Here is a 19,101-nt window from a genome sequence, read left to right on the forward strand (position 1 = left end):
GGTGGTCCGCCCGTGACGTCACGCGCAGTGTATTGACGTGACACGCGGCACCGGTGAGATGTGGAAAGCTGAAGGTTCGGAGAACATGGTGAGTGGAAAACTGGGCTCGGCTCGGCTGTGTGTGTGTGTGTTCAGGTCAATGGTGGGTGGGTGGGTGGGACGGAAGGGGTGTCTTTCCCTAATCCAGGGCCGCCGACACGGGGATCGAACCGTATAGTACGCGTCCCTTGCTCCTGTCTTTCGGCGCATTCCTGACTGCTCTTAGAACCTCTCGAGTTGTCCCTATCGTGGTCTGAGCGATATTGCTCGTTGCATTTCATGCGTTCTAAATATTTCAAACTGCCTTGTCTCCATAGCTTTGTATTTTCTGTATCTTTGCTCACTCTTTAGAGAGCTGTCTCACAAGCATTCAACGGTGTAGGGACTCCTGCTGGAGCTGGGGGTTGGACTTGATGACCAAGACAAATTCCTTGTGTGTCCAATCACACTTGGCCAATAAAGAATTCCATTCTATTCTATTCTACAAGGTCCCTTCCAACTCCAGTAATCTAATCTTGTCTAGTCTAATATAATATAATAATATAATATAATAGCTAATATAATATAATGTCTAATATAATATAATAACATAACATATAATGTCTTCGGAGGGGGTGGCATACAAATCTAATTAATGATGATGATGATGATGATGATAAATATATTCATTAATAAGTACAGTGATACCTCTACTTAAGAACTTTTCTAGATAAGAACTGGGTGTTCAAGATTTTTTTGCCTCTTCTTAAGAACCATTTTCTACTTAAGAACCCAAGCCCAGAAAAAATTTCCAGGAAATTTGAGAGAGCGACAAGAAGGCCTGGCCAGTTTCCTGCCGTTCGCTCTTTAATCCCGTCCATCTCGGGTTTTTCTGGGCTGCCAGAGGAGCCTGTCTGTGGTGCTTAAGGAAGCTTTGGCAGTCCAGAGCGAACAAAGCATTTTCCTTTCTCTGGGCGCTTGGAGAGGGAATAAACCTCTGCCAGTGCCCGAAAAAAAGAAATGCTCCCTTCGCTCTGGGTGATGACTGTCCTCCTCCTCTTCTTCTTCCTCCTCCTCCCACTCAAATTCTGAGCTTTTATTTCTTTCCTAATGGGTTTACATGCATTATTTGCTTTTACATTGATTCCTATGGGAAATATTGCTTCTACTTACAAACTTTTCTACTTAAGAACCTGGTCACGGAACAAATTAAGTTCTTAAGTAGAGGTACCACTGTATTCTCTTTTAAAGATCCTGTCTACGTAAAAAATATTGAATAATTTATTTTATGGATGTTCCAAAATACAGAATTATGTTCAACCATAAAAATATCTCCGATTTTAGAAACTTTATCAAAACTCTTTTGTTAATTCTGCTTTTCAACTCGTATTGATGCAAAAACGTTTTAGAAAGTCATCCAGTTATCTCAGAGAGAGTGAAGTAGTTACAAGGAATAAATTATAAATGGAATTTTTAAATATATTTTTATTGTGTGTTGGTCATGAACTTTAATACATTATTAGACTGATTGGGTGATTACAAGGCAGTCAGTTTTTCTCTGCCCTGTCTATTTCACAAGTTTACGACAATAAAATGAGAGGTAACCATATGTAGGATTCTAAGCTCCAACAAGAGAGGCAGGTTATAAATTAGATAAATAAATAATGAAATTAATGAAGGATATATATGTTTTTTAATTGTTTTTAATAGATGTTTTTAATGATGTTGATATTTATGTTTTTATCTTTGTTTTGTGAACCACCCAGAGTCCTTCGGGAGCCCAATTCCCGAAAATAGATAATCTAAAATCCATATTTTAAGTAATCGATAAATGGATTTAATGGCTTTTATATTATCCGCCTTTTCATTTGGGCATAATTCGTACAAAAGAACTGGCAAGATATAATAGTGGACAGCTCAACAAAATTCCATTCTTAAGTCTCAACAGCAAACTTTTATTTATTTTTCCCTTTTATGTAAAAAAACCACTTTATCTGTCCTCTTTATTTCCACAGTATGATCTCATAGAACTCTAGGATTCAATTGACAAATATTTGGGGTGTATCTTCCAATGCTAATTTAACCTTTCATCTACCCAGACTGAAAATTTCTGCATAAATATTTTACTTGAAAAGGAAAAATGGTTCATCCTTTGTTACCAATACTTTTTATTTCTAAGAATATAAGAGGGAATTGAAATCATACGTTATTTGAAAAACAAATCACATATGATTTCTTTACATATGAATTCCAGTTCCAGATATGCTCAGTATGCTATTCTTGAAAATGTTGCCTTTTTTCACAAATTTCAGTTGTATCAATGTTTCTGAAATTTCTAATATTAAAGACACTTAATATATCAGTTCCAAGTAATTATACCAGTCTTGGGATCATAGTTGTTCTTACAAGGTTCTTACAAGGTTCATAGGTGTTCTTACACAATGTGACAAACATAAGCCTGATTACGAAAGATAAGAGAAAGTACCACATATTTGGAGCACATCCACTTAGTATCTATTTCATCTAGTAAAACTGGACTGTTGAGTATGACAAAATGTGGTAAATGCCTTTGGAGTTTTTTTCTATTGACTTTAACCTTTTTGTTGCAATGAATATTCAAACTGGTAAATAATTTCCTAGGTCAGTAGTTTTCAGTGAAACGTCCTACTTGAAATATGTCCCTTTAACTTCTGCTAGGAAAAAAAATCGAACTGGACATTTTTTTTCTTTGCTTTAGATAAATGATAAACCTCTGTTCACAGAAAATGGACTTACTGATATATAATATGCTACTTTCCTGCCTACATGATTAACAGCTAAATATTTATCATTGTACCTATAGAACAGGTAAGTACACATATAGTTTGTATTTCAGGTCGTGAATGTTTTTTTTTTGGGGGGGGGGGGGAGTTTGGAATAGGAAAAAATAATGTGTAAAATTTGAACTTTTTATTTGAAGATATGGGGATGAAGGCATCTATGATATATGATATGATATTTATTATAATAATATGTTATATATAAAAATAAAAATGGAGAGCCAAAATGTCCTAGTGGCTAAGGAGTCCTAGGTTCAAGGATACACTTGGCTGTGGAAACTCTGGTTTTAAGTCCTCCTTCCCTCTCCCACTCTCCCTCCCTTTCTCCCTCTCTTTTTGGCCTTCCCTCCAATTTTACTTGTGGATTATTTTTGTGGGAAGAGATGAAAAGAAATCACCAGTATAAACTAATTTGATCTCTTGGAGGAACTAAATTAAAAGGGGAAAAAAGAAAATCAATGCATATATATTATATTGCAATATCTCTGTTCCAATGCATTTTAAGGAAGAATCTGTGATGCAACTCATTTTTTTTTTACAACTAAATGATAATTGCAAATAAGACATACACATTAGCGATTATTAAACAATAGAATATTATAATTTTATTTTTTTAAAGTCCCCTGAAGAAAAATCCTTAAAATGCTTTGGGATTAAGTTTTTGCAATTAAGTATAAAGTTTTCTTTTTTTTGTTCTTTTCATTTCCTTACCCCTTTCAAAAAGGAGAGGAATAAAACAAAGACCCGTGCATACTGTGTATTACCAACATTTATAAATGAGTAGGGAGATTAAGAGATTATAATAAATAATATTTTAGATGGAATTTGTAATAAAAAGGTAGGTTACATTGCATACATTCACTATTTCTAGATTTTAAAAGTTTTCAATTAGATAAATTTTCCTTAGTCTATGTAGAACCATTTTTGTAGATTAGATTAAAATTTCAGCATCGTATTTCTCCATCTTGGGTGGAGCCATCATTCAGGTTGGGATGTCCTTGTCCAGCCAGAGGTAAGGAACAAATCTATTATTGTATAAATTGCTGGATCTGCCCACCTGGATCCTAGTTTCACTTGGTCCTCGGGACAGTGGTGGTGACCTTATCCCCTCCTGAATCTTGGCTTCTCCAAGTTGGAATAGCAGTCGTGAGTGTGATTTTTTTTCTTTACTATTTTCCTCATTGACATCTAGCTATTTAGATTTTGTGTGCCAGATTGAAACAATACTTGACAGTAGAGCCTCAGTTCCTACCACACCGTAGGATCTCAGAAACCTCTCTACAGGCATTGATCTTGAGAGCTTGCCCTCATCTGCCTGAAACTGCCTACAGAGAGAGGAGATATTGCTGGCATTGACCAAGTAGGGCTAGCAGATAACTCAAATCAAAAGAGGCTTAGCGGTTCCAGGCAATAGCTGCATCATTGTACCAGCTAGCAGAATTGCCTAAGGAATGAAATTCAGCAGCAACTAGTAAGGATAGAAGGAGGGGGTGCTTATTGGTCTTAATATTGTCTCATCGCCTTGCCCAGCCGCCCAGCGTTTGCCCAGAGGAAGCAAGCTATCCGGATATCACTAGAGTGGCTGCTTGTGGTTACCTTTTATTGCAATTGCCAGCCGCGCAGCAAAGGTCTGAGTAGCATCAGGACCCTGCTAAAAGCCACGGTGGCGCAGTGGTTAGAGTGCAGTACTTCAGGCTACTTCTGCTGATCACCAGCTACCAGCAGTTTGGCAGATCAAATCTAAAATGTAATAATAAGGACTCAGATTGTTGGGGGCAATAGACTGATTCTGTAACCGCTTAGAGATGGCTGTAAAGCATTGTGAAGTGGTATATAAATCTAAGTCCTACTGCTATTGCTATTTAAGGGGATAGTTCTGCCTAGACAACAAAGGGCTTTCTCCTGTCGGCCCAGAATGAGCCAAGATGGCACAGTAGGTAGGGTGCAGTACTGCAAGCTACTAAAGCTGACTGCTAGATCCGTAGGTCAGCGGTTCAAATCTTATCTCCGGCTCAAGGTTGACTCAGCCTTCCATCCTTCTGGGGTGGGTAAAATAAGGACTCGGATTGAGGGGGCAATATGCTGGCTGTTAAAAAGTGTTATTGCCAACATATTGTAAGCCACCCTGAGTCTAAGGAGAAGAGCGGGATAAAAAAAATCAAATAAATAAATAGCTTAAAGGTTTCCGCCGGCCGCCATTCCTAGAATTTTACTTCTGGTGGCCATTTTGGTAGTTGTGCCCACAAGCATGGCGGAAGTAAATGGGGCAGAGATAGACACTGTGGGGAAAGAGGTCATGGGGATTCCCCCTCCCCTTGCCTTCAGCAAGCCCAAGGGAACTAAGGCTGCAGAGAGAGCGGAGCACAGGAGGGATCAGAAGTTCCAAAAGCTATGTGAACATGCTTCTCTGGCCAGAATTCCTCAGCTTCCGAATGCCTCTCCCTCCAATCAAGACGCCATCCTTACCTCACCAGACCAGGGCTCATAACTAAGTCTAGGTAGTATTAATATTAATGGGAATAAGGATGTGTGGTGGGATTCGGGATTTCCTATATTAGCCCTTGCTCATAACTGTGTGTGTGTGGGGTGTTTCCCCTTCAGCATCATGCAGCACCCTCCCTCCGCTTCAGGGGTCATTACCATAAAGTATATGGTCCCGACCCGCAGGTTGAGAACCACTGCCATGGACCATGCCACTCTGGAAAAGCTACCGTGTTTCCCCGAAAGTAAGACAGTGTCTTACTTTCTTTTTATCCCCAAAAGCCCCACTATGTCTTACTTTCGGGGTATGTCTTATATTATTAAAGGGGCACTGACAGCTAAAAAAACTGTGTAAAATGTGTTTTTTTAGTGTATATGCATTTTACCTTCTGTGACGGGCGGGGGGGGGGAAGGTTTCTTTGGAGTAGGGACGTGCCCGAGTAAATTTGCAGAGGCAGCAGTGACAGGTGCAGGGGACGGCGCGGTGACGTATGGAGAGGGGGACGGCGCAGACGTGGGCAGGAGGCGGCGCGCAGCTAGATGAGAGGGAGGCGGCAGACGTGGTGACGTATGGAGGGGGGGACGTGGGCAGGAGGCGGCGCGCAGCTAGATGAGAGGGAGGCGGCAATACCCCCGTGTTTCCCCGAAAGTAAGACATATGTTTTACCTTCTGTGACGGGCGGGGGGGGGGGGTTTCTTTGGAGTAGGGACGTGCCCGAGTAAATTTGCAGAGGCGGCAGTGACAAGTGCTTGGGATGGCGCGGCGACGTATGGAGAGGGGGACGGTGCGGACGTGGGCAGGAGGCGGCGTGCAGCTAGATGAGAGGGAGGCGGCAATACCCCCCGTGTTTCCCCGAAAGTAAGACATATGTCTTACTTTCGGCGTACGGCTTATATTAGCCGACCCCCCCTGAAGCCCCCGATACGTCTTACAATCGGGGGTGTCTTACTATCGGGGAAACAGGGTATTAGCAGCTGAAGTACAACATAGAATATCAGCCAGTCACCAGGCTAGGAATAAAACCACAGATCCAGAACACCCTCCCCCCCAAGCAGATGATTCTACAATGGGATCCAGAATCAGAGGATGAGTCTTGACTTCACTAAAGAGAAGGAGGAGGATCTCATAGCAGACCTAGACCAGGAGGACTATGGCCTGTCAGAAGATGAGACGGTCTCACAGGAAAACTGTGCTTCTAACATTTTTTTTCCTCCAGGGCTTTTCAAGACCCTGTTATATAAGGCTGGAGCTGCAGCAGGATTAGAACCTGTATCTACTCCAGGCCCTTCAGCATCTCAATCCCTGGACCCTCTTTTTGCTGAATTCAAACCAGAAGTAGATGTGGTTCCTGCCCCTCTGCTGTTTCTGGACAACGTCCAGGTTCAATGGTCAGCCCTGGGATCAGGCCCCATGCCATCATCGCTGGACACTTAACATACTACTTGATCTTTTATAGAAGTTATAAATTGAGCCAGCAAAAAAAACTGTAGCAAAAAACTTTTCAATTAATTATTTGGAGAAAGTTAGTAGAACGATTGGATTAAAAAGTAACTGCTTAAGGGACTATGTCACAGTTTGTGAGTAGGAATAAAGTTGGAAGAGTAGCAATAAAAGTTAAACACATGATACAACAAGATGGAAGAAAAGTAGAACAGACGAGGGGTTTTTTTTGAATAACAGAAGCTAAATTGAAGCAAGTTGGAGGATGGATGCTGAAACAATAAAGAAATCAGGAATTAGGGATTCAGATACTAAGTACCGATCACATGCCAGTGAACTATTCCAATCAGCAGATCTCTGGTAATAGTGAAACATGATTGCATACGATAAAGGTTGGCATTTATTTAAAAAAACCAGAGGACACCAGAGTTCATAACCAGTAAGGATCTACTGTAGAAGAGAAATACCTGTGAAAAGCATAGCAAAACAAATGGCACAGCAGGGGGAAAGGGGACCTGAATGGAGGAATAAATGGTTTTAAATTTTAAATACAGTACTTTGTTTTAATGTGAAGAGCTGTTGTGTTACATTATGTTATGTATTTAAGACTTAAATGGCTGTCCATCTTGTAGAACTCAATGATGGGTGGTTCATAACAATAGCAAAGATAATACAGTAAAGCCAGGATTCTGACTCACAATCTCTAATCCATCAAACTTTACGATCCTTGGTTTCCAGTCTGTTGGCTTCCAACTACCCTATTTTTCAGACTATAAGACGCACTGGAGTATAAGATGCACCAAGATTTTGAAGAGGTAAACAAGAAATTTTATTTTTTTTGCCCTCACCAGCTTCCAGGAACACTTTGCATGCCTCCCAAACCCTCTGTGCATCCCGTTTTTGCAAAAAACAGGTCTTTTTCACAAAAGCCAGGATGCAAAGAGGGTTTGAGAGGCCTGCAGAGTGCTCCCAAGGGCTGTGGAGGGCAAAAACCGTGACACGTGGGAGGCAAAAAAAATCAGTTTTTTTTTTTTTTTTTTTGCAAAAACAGGGGTTTGGGAGGCCTTCAGAGTGCTGGAGGCTGGGGAGGGCAAAATTGCCCCCATGTTCATGAAAAATGGCACATTTTTCCCCTCCCAAACCCCCTACATGTCACATTTTGCCCTCCACTGCCATCAGGAGCACTCTGCAGGGCCTCCAAAGCCTCTGTGCCTCATTTTTGTGAAAAACAGGCCCATTTTGGGAGGCCAAAAATGGTTATATTTGGTATGTATGATGCACCAACATTTCCATCCATTTTCTTTTAGGGGGGAAATGTGTCTTATACTCCGAAATGTATGGTATTTAGGCACTCAGGAATTTACTAGAAGCAATAATGTTCATAAATTATCTCTTGCTACAGAAGCTTATCATAAAATCTGAAATGATCTGTTCTCCTTAATGTGCATTTCAGTTGAGATTTTAGAATACTTTAGCTTTCGTGAATTTCCTGTGCTGAATTTTCCTTTAAGCAGAATTTTCCTTTAAGCAGATTTTTTCCTCTATTACTGTGTCAACGTTTTCTGAAATCTTCAAGGATGCAAGCGTGCTACTGCACATTAAACACAATTAACGAACAAGTTTTATTTGAAAGAAAAAGCACAAAACAAATGACCCTGAACCATAAATTGGATATGAAGGGGGAGGGCACCACAACTAAATGCATTGTTTTGTTCTGCCTACTTAGTGTCATCAGCAGCATGTACAATTCCCATTGTTGGGTTGTTTTGAACAACACTTGTATTCTGAGCTTTCCTCGCCTTCTCAAAGTGATAGCTAGAATCATAGCAAAGCTGACTACATTAATTTGGAATGTTTAACATACTGTATACTTTTAAAGAAGAACCTTAGTATTTATTCCATACAGAATTTTAGAACACAGTTGTAACTGTTCCATAGATTTAAAGAAGCAGACTTGAAGGTTTGTCCTTGTTATTAGTGGTGAAATCACCTTTTGGGGATGTGGGAAGTTTCTGCTGCAGGAGAGCTGACTTATTTGACATGATTTTTCTGATGTATATTATGTTATCTTCAGGAACCTCTACAATCTGGAAGTCTTGATTCAAACTGCAGTTCTCTGAGGCTCCCAAGCATGAGGGGTACTTCCTGGTTCACAGTCATTGCCATATTTGTGTTTTCCTCCATTTATTGTATTGTTTCTCATCCCAAACCGGAGTTATGGTTCCAAGAACTCTTCCCCCTTAAGATGTGTCCAGCCAATGCCAGCGTGAATACATTTTATGGCATCATGTTTGATGCAGGAAGCACAGGGACACGAATTCATATATACACCTTTATACAGAGAAGCCCAGGTAAGTTCTCCTGAACATATATACTTGTGGGTGTACATATATCTGCTAGGTGGTTGGATTGGTTGACACCACATTTGGAATACTGTGTTAGGTTCTGGAGACCTCACCTACAAAAAGATATTGATAAAATTGAACGGGTCCAAAGACGGGCTACAAAAATGGTGGAAAGTCTTAAGCATAAAACTTATCAGGAAAGACTTAATGAACTCAATCTGTATAGTCTGGAGGACAGAAGGGAAAGGGGGAACATGATCGAAACATTTAAATATGTTAAAGGGTTAAATAAAGTTCAGGATGGAAGTGTTTTTAATAGGAAATTGAACACAAGAACAAGGGGGCACAATCTGAGGTTAGTTGGGGGAAAGATCAGAAGCAACGTGAGAAAATATTATTTTACTGAAAGAGTAGTAGATTGTTTGGAACAAACTTCCAGCAGACGTGGTTGGTAAATCCACAGTAACTGAATTTAAATATGCCTGGGATAAACCATCCTAAGATAAAATACAGGAAATAGTATAAGGGCATTCTAGATGGACCATGAGGTCTTTTCCTGCCATCAATCTTTTATGTTTCTATGACACATCACTTGTAATTTCCCACTGATTATGTTTTGTGGTTTTTAATTAGTTTTAATGATTTTTTCTGTGTTAATTTTGCACTTGGCATGTTTATTGTTTTTATGGTTTTTAATTATGTTAACCATCGAGCCATAAATGTGATGTGGGCAGTTATGTACATTGAATAAATAAATAATTAAAAATGCTATAACCACCGGACACATATCAATGCATTATAAGCAATTAATTGATTAATTTTGACATCACCTTGTTTACTCTCCACAAGTTGTTGACTTAACCGCAACAAGTCTATAAGCAACTCTTAAATTATCATTCAGAAGATTAAATGTTTCAGGAATTTACTAGGTAACTCGTGACCACCTGAGACATCCTTTCAGAAATATTTCCTTACCAGATTGCTCAAATACCATCAAAGCGACAAAACGTTTGATGTAGCGCTTCAGTGAAAAAAATTGGAATACATTCAAAGATGACGTTGCCTTAAAAATGTTGAATTGTATATCGCGGTTGGAATGTTTTATGACTATTACGTCATAAACTGTTCATTGTAATGTTCATATCATAAAATTTGCCAAATTTCAATTCCGTGGAGTCATGGAGCCTGGACTTTGGACACATTCTGCAAGTTGGCCATTTGGAGCACCTTAGTTCAAAAGATTTTGCCCTTTCACCCATTTAAAGCCTAAAGGAATCAGTTTTAGTAGTCTGAAGAATGTGGGTGTATCGTTATTTCATAGTCTCTTTTCACAGTTTCCTTCAGTTTTCTTTCTTTCCTGATTTCAATCAATGTTGATTGATTTATACAAGTCTCTTTGTAAAGAGTTGTTGGATCAGTTGCTTAATTGATGTATTTCCCTGAGAAAGATTCTAAAGTACAGTAGATTAAGTTTAAAAGATGGAAACAGGATATGAGTGCAACTTAATTCTACACATAGAAAAACAAGAAAGGATTATCTTATAGATGTTGAACAACATTCTCTGCTCTTTGGTTGCTTGCCATTTCCCGTTGGGTATGTTTTAGTATTATATTTAATTATAGTGTCTTAATCCTTTTCATTACTCCTTTACTTCATTATTAATCCAATACAAATATTTGCCCTAGTTACATAACATTGGATTCGTACAGCTGTATTACACTAAAAAAAAATCAAATGTAGTCTTCTGAAAAACTATCTTCCAAAAAGAGGAAGAGGAGAGATGATTTTGATCCAGAATTATGAAGTATCTCTGTTAGCAAATGAAATGAGAATTAATACAAATAAGGACCGCTTAGTCCATTTTGTCATATTTTGCTTCCAGTTTTTGTGTAGTATTTTGGTTGGCTGGTTATACCTTGTGATTACGTTTTATGAGGCAATGATGTAATCTGCCCATCATTGGAGTTGGACAGCTATTATAAATTAATAATAATGGCACTTTTACATCACAATGTTGCCGTTGAGGTAGTACATGTTTCATGATATGGTTTAGATTTTTCCTCAAGAATATCTCTCTCCATAGTGCAGTCTTCTACAAAATATTATAAGTCTTCTTCTTATAATATTTGTTACACAGAACCATTCACTCAGAAGTCCCACATTACTACCAAATTAAGTTTCTGTATTCTACAATTTCTCTGAAAGTTACCTCTTGGTTGAATTTTTGGGACACAGTTTGATTAAAAACCACAAGCTTCACTGAAATATTTTAGTTATTAACTCATTTGTAATCGGTAGAACAAAATATCATTGAAGTAAATCTATAGCCTTAGATAAAAATAAACTTATTTTATATAATTTTTACAGAAAACCCTGCAGAATTAAAGGGGGAAATTTTTGAATCAGTGAAACCAGGTCTCTCAGCATATGCCAATCAGCCTAAGAAGGTAAGAATTTCTCATGGAAAACAAAATTTATTTTGGCATTTATTTGGGTAGCATGAATCATAAAAGCAAACTACTTATCTGATTTTTCCGTTACTGCTTATTTTCATCGGAAAATAATAATTCTCCAAGCTTTTTCCTATTATTTATTCCCTTAACCTATCTAGAGATAAAGGTGATTACAGCAGGAACACTGTAGGTGCAAGGACATGTTTTGTCATTAATTAATACCATTTCTCTCACTCCCAGTATAGGTCCATAAACAATGAGAAAATTGACTGAGGTTGGGGCAAGAGAACATAGATGGGACCAGTGGTTTTTCTAATGACATAGGGATAGATGTCAATAAAGGCAATTGCATATTCCTTAGGCTTAGTTCAAGAGGAAAATTTAAAATGTCAGGCTAAAATAAAGTAGGTTTCGAGGAAGGAATTGAAGAAGAGAAATATTTAAAGTCTGTCTGTAAACTAAAATTCTTCCCAATCCTATCAGTTTTTTTGCTTTTGTTTCTGCTAATCTTTAGGGCGCTGAATCTATCAGAAAATTATTAGAGATGGCTAAAAATGCTGTGCCACCAACTCACTGGAGCAAGACCCCAGTAGTATTGAAAGCCACTGCTGGTCTGCGGCTGTTAGCGGAGCAAAAAGCTCAGGCTCTACTCTCGCAAGTAATGTTGGGTTATAATACCAAATCAATGGTGACAAAGAAAAATGGGGGGCCTTTTCAATCCTTTCCATTTGTGTTATGCCATGAATATGCCCCAGTCGCTTTTTTAAATACTATATCAAACTCAATGGGAGGCCCTTGCAAAATCCTTTGTTATGAAAAGCATCATCTCCTAAATTGGTCACATGTCTCTTGAGCATTGTCTCCAATTCCAAAACACTCACAGAGAAATGCAGCGAGGATGATAGGACAAGATATGGGATATTTGAAGTCCTCAGTTCTCTGAGGAGAGATAAAAGAAACTGGGTATGTGCAATCTTGGAAATAAGTTGACTGAGGGGAGATTTGATAATATTTTTCAAGTACAGGTACTCCTCGATTTACAACAATTCACTTAGTGACCATTCAAACTTACAATGCCATGGATAAAAGTGACTTATGACCATTTTTCACACTTCCGACCATTGTAGCACCACCACCACCCCAGGGTCATGTGATTTACATTCGGATACTCGACAACGGGCTCATATTTATGATGGTTGCAGTGTCTTGGTCATATGATGCCCTTTTGCAAACCTCTGAGAAGCCAAGTCAGTGGGGAAGCCAGATTAACAACCGTGTTAATTGTAACAACTGCAGGGATTGACTTAACAAAGTTGTTAAATGGGGCAAAACCCACAACATTTCTCACTTAGCAACATAAATTTGGGGCTCAATTGTGGTCATAACTTGAGGGCTACCTGTACTTGAAGGGATGTCACATAAAATAATTCCATGGCCTTTTTTTTATATGTCCCAAGAGTACAAGACTTAGAATATTACTCTTAAGTTCTAGGAAAGCAGATATTGGATGAATGTGAGTAATAATAAGAGCAGTTCAACAATGGAATTAGTTAATGAGGAAAGGGGTGACCTCCCTTTTGCTGGATTGTTCTAAAAGAGATGGACAACCAATGATCAGGAATGGGTTACTTGAGATTCCTGAACTGAGCAAGAAGTTGAACTCAATGGATCCTGGGGGGGGGAAATAAATTTAAGAGATGCACCAATAATTAAAGGAGTAAGGGGCATGATTTACCTGTCAACTATAGGATGTATTGTGAACAGATACACTCAAGGAAAGGCTAAGACGGAGAAAAGGTAGTAGAGAAGGAAGGGAAGAAGGAAGTGGGAGAGAAGAAGAAAGTAGAGGGAAGAGAGGAAAATAGAGGGAGAGGAGTGACATGATATAAAGGGGGAAACAGATGTTAATCAATGTAAGGGTGCAAATTAAGATAGTGGTCCATGTATTATTAAATACTATGTATTTTGTTAAGAATTAAGGTATATGTATAGATGTGTATGTATGGAGAAAAACAATAAAAATGTTATTACAAAAAAAGAAACCATTTAGCCCATAGCTGATTTTACATTCCCCTGGTTTTTTGTAGAAGAAAATTGCATAATTTGCATATTTCTGTTTGTGAATTATTCCCGTTCTAGGATGGTCACTCCCATTTTTCTTTCCACAGGTCAGAACAGTCTTTGAAGATTCACCATTTTTAGTTCCTGATAATAGTGTTAGCATAATGGATGGATCTTATGAAGGTACGTCCCACAAATAAGGAAAATGAAGCATAAAGAAGAGCAATAACTAGGGAAGTAAAAGAGGAAGAAGGATTTCTCAGAACAGGATAAAATATTGTGATGTTGCTTTTAAGGAGACCAAGATTATAATATCCTAGGGAAACAGGATTCTGTATACAGAAAAATGATAAAGTTGCTTGGCTGTATTATTAACAAATTACTAAATGAAAAACAGATTCAACAAATTCTAATGTCCTTATGGAGTTTACAGATGGAACACATAATAGCAAAGGACAGATGTAGATAGCAATGTCATAATGAATAAGCATTTATTTTATTTTGCTATTTATATACCTCCTTATTGCACAATGAATTTAGTTAACTGCAAAAGAAGCATGCAAATAAAATATTAAACAAGTAGAATTTAACTATTAATAACAGTTAAATGTTAAGTGGAACACTACTATCAAAAACTAAAATTTAAAAAACTACAGTGGTACCTCAAGATACGAACCCCTCGTCTTACGAACAACCCGAGATACGAACCCGGGGTTCAGAAAAATTTTGCCTCTTCTTACGAACTTTTTTCGTGTTACGAACGGCAAACCTGAACTTCCGGGTTTGGCGGTTCGGGAGGCTGCTGGGAAGCCCCGCAGCCCGGCTGTCACCTTTTAAAACAGCCAGGGGGCTTCCCAGTTGCCTCCCGGAGCCAAACCCGGAAGTTCGGGTTTGGCGTTCGGCTTGGAGAGGCTGCTGGGAAACCACCCGGTTGTTTTAAAATGTGACAGCCGGGCTGCGGGGCTTCTCGGCGGCAGCGGCAGGTACGTAAGACGAAAACGTTCAGGAGGCCGCTTTGGGTTTTTGGCTGGGAGGGAGGGCAGGAGGTCCGACGCTGGGGGAGGGAGTCAGGAAGGTCCTCTTGCTCCCCCCCTCAGCGAAAAACACAAAGACGGTCTGCCATCGCATGACAGGCAGGGCGGAGCAGCGTGGAGCAAAGGGAGTCTGAAACCGCCAGCAGCTTCAGTTTCCCATTGCTCCGCGGGCGGCGGCAGACCGCCTTTGTATTTTTGGCTGGGGGGGAAAGCAGGAGGCGCAGGATCAGGCCGGCGGCGGGCACGGGAGAGGCAGCAGGTCTGCATCCTGGGCGGGTGGGCGGGCCGCGGGCGAGGAGGCGCAACCGAGCGGGCCGGCTCAGGCTCTGGCTAGGACGGGGCGGGCAGCGGCTGGGCGCGGCAGCGAGGGTGCGTCTGACTCGGGGCTGGCGGCGCCTGACGCAGCGGGGAACAACAGCGTGGGAGGCAGGAGAGGACCAGGCAACCGGAGCAGCGTTGCCGCTGCTCCCGGCTTGGCTTCCCTGGCCGCCTTGGCTTCCCTGGCCGCCTGGCGCTGCGATCTTCCAATCTTCCCTTGGCGATCTTCTGATCTTCCCTGGCTTCCCTGGCCGCCAGGGAAGCGGCCAGGGAAGCCAAGGGAACATCGGAAGATCGCAGCGCTAGGCGGCCAGGGAAGCCAAGGGAAGATCGCCAAGGAAAATGCCCAGCCCAGCGGCCCCCCCCCCCCAGGCGTTTTCCTGGAAAGAATGCCATCCACCACCGAGCTTTTCGTAATCTGTTTAAATTTCCTTCACTCCCCCCCCCCCCCAACATTCCCCGCCTTGCCTCGCTTGACTGGCCAGAGGACATGACATTCATCGCCTCCCGTGCCTCCTTTGGCTTTGCGATTGGACGCGCCTCCCGCCGCTCTGCCCAATCGCAAAGCCAAAGGAGGCACGGGAGGCGGTGAATGTCATGTCCTCTGGCCAGTCACGGGAGGCAAGGCGGGGAATGTTGGGGGAGTGAAGGAAATTTAAACAGATTACGAAAAGCTCGGTGGTGGTGATTGCACTCCTTTTAGAAAAACGCCTCCACGGGGGCTGGGCTGGGCATTTTCCTGGAAGGAATGCCATCCACCACCGAGCTTTTCGTAATCTGTTTAAATTTCCTTCACTCCCCCAACATTCCCCGCCTTGCCTCCCGTGACTGGCCAGAGGACATGACATTCACCGCCTCCCGTGCCTCCTTTGGCTTTGCGATTGGACGCGCCTCCCGCCGCTCTGCCCAATCGCAAAGCCAAAGGAGGCACGGGAGGCGGTGAATGTCATGTCCTCTGGCCAGTCACGGGAGGCAAGGCGGGGAATGTTGGGGGAGTGAAGGAAATTTAAACAGATTACGAAAAGCTCGGTGGTGGTGATTGCACTCCTTTTAGAAAAACGCCTCCACGGGGGCTGGGCTGGGCATTTTCCTGGAAGGAATGCCATCCACCACCGAGCTTTTCGTAATCTGTTTAAATTTCCTTCACTCCCCCAACATTCCCCGCCTTGCCTCCCGTGACTGGCCAGAGGACATGACATTCACCGCCTCCCGTGCCTCCTTTGGCTTTGCGATTGGACGCGCCTCCCGCCGCGCTGCCCAATCGCAAAGCCAAAGGAGGCACGGGAGGCGGTGAATGTCATGTCCTCTGGCCAGTCACGGGAGGCAAGGCGGGGAATGTTGGGGGAGTGAAGGAAATTTAAACAGATTACGAAAAGCTCGGTGGTGGTGATTGCACTCCTTTTAGAAAAACGCCTCCACGGGGGCTGGGCTGGGCATTTTCCTGGAAGGAATGCCATCCACCACCGAGCTTTTCGTAATCTGTTTAAATTTCCTTCACTCCCCCCCCCAACATTCCCCGCCTTGCCTCGCTTGACTGGCCAGAGGACATGACATTCATCGCCTCCCGTGCCTCCTTTGGCTTTGCGATTGGACGCGCCTCCCGCCGCTCTGCCCAATCGCAAAGCCAAAGGAGGCACGGGAGGCGGTGAATGTCATGTCCTCTGGCCAGTCACGGGAGGCAAGGCGGGGAATGTTGGGGGAGTGAAGGAAATTTAAACAGATTACGAAAAGCTCGGTGGTGGTGATTGCACTCCTTTTAGAAAAACGCCTCCACGGGGGCTGGGCTGGGCATTTTCCTGGAAGGAATGCCATCCACCACCGAGCTTTTCGTAATCTGTTTAAATTTCCTTCACTCCCCCAACATTCCCCGCCTTGCCTCCCGTGACTGGCCAGAGGACATGACATTCACCGCCTCCCGTGCCTCCTTTGGCTTTGCGATTGGGCAGAGCGGCGGGAGGCGCGTCCATAGGCTTGGTCGGGTCGCCGCAGCACCCTCCCTTCGCCAACCCTTTGGCGGTCACCGGTGGGCTTAGGGTGCCTCGGCACCGACTTCGCTGCCCCTTCCCGAGCCCAGCCCCGTGGCATTCGCTTTCCTCCCGCCCGCAGTTGACTGATCGTGGGCTCCTTCGCAACCTCGGAGAGCTTCCTGGTTTTCGTGAGCTTTCATGCCCTGGAAGCTCTCCGAAGTTGCGAAGGAGCCCACGATCAGTCGGCTGTGGGTGGGAGGAAGGCGAATCCCCCGTGGGCTCCGTTACATCTTCCGCTGCCAGCCAGGCCATGCTGGCGGCAGCGGAACAATCGCCTTCCTCCCGCCCGCAGCCGACTGACCGTGGGCTCCTTCCCGAGCTCCCTTCCTGAGCCTCCCGTTCTCTCTCCCCCCCCCCCTCGCCCCTTCGCCTCCCTGTGTTCCTAGGAGAAGTGCTGGGGATTGAGGCAAGACAGACCTTCTGCTCCTCACCAGCACTTCTCCTAGGAACACAGGGGGGCGAAGGGGCGAGGGGGCGGAGAGAGAACGGAAGCTCAGCATTCCGTCAGCCGCAGCGCTGGCTGTCAACTTTTCTTTTTAAAACTGGGCAGGAGCTGAGTTGCCTCCCCATTGCTAAAAAGAAAAGTTGACAGCCAGCGCTGCGACTGACGGAATGCTGAGCCTCCCGTTCTCCCCCCCCCCACCTTGCCCCTTCCGGTTTCGGCGTTCGGGAGACCGCTGGGTTCCCAGCTGTCTCCGAACGCCAAACACCAAAGCCGAACTTCCGCCTTCAGGAGACAGCTGGGAAGCGGCGCGGCTCTTTTAAAAGATGACAGCCGGCCTGGGGGGCTTCCCAGCACCCCCGAACCCTGTGCTGGCAAGCCCCCCAGGCCGGCTGTCACCTTTTAAAAGAGCCGCGCCGCTTCCCAGCAGTCGCGGAAAGCCGTTTTTTTGCGGGGGGTTTTTGGTTGCACGGATTAATTGACTTTACATTGTTTCCTATGGGAAACAATGTTTCGTCTTACGAACCTTTCGTCTTACGAACCTCCCCCCGGCACCAATTAAGTTCGTATCTTAAGGTACCACTGTATTTTTAAAAATCAACTATTAGTGCTATACACATACAGGCAGCGTGCTTAGTCAATCCAATCTGAAGGATTTTTAAAAACAGTTTTCACTGTGTTCTTGAAGAACATCAGTAGAGCATTTGATAGAGAGGGCAACTTGGGGAGAGGGGCACCACTACAAAGGAGTAGTCCATGACCAATAAGATCTGTTTCTTTGCCATCCAGAACTCTTGAAATGTGGGAACCCAAAACACCCTGAATTGAACAAACAGGATAATCAGGCACTTAAAACCAGCACATTCAATTTTACTTGAGAACCTACCGGTACTACTAGCCAATATTGTTTGATTACAACAGCTCTAAAATACCAATAGGCAGGCTGCTACATTCAAAACAATTCCAGTTTCAGTGTTGTGTAAGACAATGGCATATAAAGTCCATGCACCAAGCAGTGTTCCCTCTAATTTTTTGGGGGGGTGGGCGGAAAAGTATAGGTGTCTGAGCGACACTCCCTTCGGGACTGGGCGGCACAGAAATAATAAACAAACAAACAAACAAATAAAAAACCCACCCTGTTTTGCCTCAGAGAATTTCAAAATAAAATACTGTACTGTGTGTCTATAACAGTGAGCTCATAATAGGGCAACTCTCTCAATATCAAAATGCCACTTAAATAGTTGAGCTAGTTTCAAACTAGATTTTGATTTTCTTTCTTCCTTACTCCCATTCTTTTTCTTTCTCTTTTCCTTCCTCTCTTTTTTCTATCTGTTTCTCTCTCTTCCTCTCTCTCTCCTTCCCTCTCACTCTTTCCCTCTCGGCTTCTGGGCAGGTTTGGAAAACTCTGAGTTGATGATGATTTTTAAGTGAGCGATTGCTCACTGCTCAGCTTAGAGGGAACTATGGCACCAAACAAGTCCATTTAATTCTCCTAATCGTAATTGTTTTGTATTGCTGTTTTAAAAACTACTTATCATATTGTAGGCAGCCCAGAATCATGTATCAGTGAGATGGGAGGCATAATAAATACGCAAACGAATAAATAAGTGTACACACACACACACAAACACATGGATTGGAACCTCTCATTTAGAAACTGT

The 19,101-nt window shown here is 42.7% G+C and overlaps 1 protein-coding gene across 1 annotated transcript in view; it reads left to right on the forward strand.

Annotated features, from left to right (window-relative positions):
- Positions 1-5: 5 nt before the first annotated feature.
- ENTPD5 (ectonucleoside triphosphate diphosphohydrolase 5 (inactive)) overlaps positions 6-19,101 on the forward strand; it is a 32,209-nt gene continuing 13,113 nt past the window's right edge. The window contains exons 1-6 of the mRNA XM_070755119.1: positions 6-88; positions 2,756-2,865; positions 8,834-9,110; positions 11,473-11,552; positions 12,073-12,216; positions 13,727-13,802. Coding sequence (XP_070611220.1) covers positions 8,891-9,110; positions 11,473-11,552; positions 12,073-12,216; positions 13,727-13,802 — 520 coding nt within the window. The 5' untranslated portion in view covers positions 6-88; positions 2,756-2,865; positions 8,834-8,890. The remainder of the gene's footprint in view (positions 89-2,755; positions 2,866-8,833; positions 9,111-11,472; positions 11,553-12,072; positions 12,217-13,726; positions 13,803-19,101) is intronic.

The sequence above is a fragment of the Erythrolamprus reginae genome, chromosome 1 (assembly GCF_031021105.1).
Source record: "Erythrolamprus reginae isolate rEryReg1 chromosome 1, rEryReg1.hap1, whole genome shotgun sequence".
Lineage (NCBI taxonomy): Eukaryota > Metazoa > Chordata > Lepidosauria > Squamata > Dipsadidae > Erythrolamprus > Erythrolamprus reginae.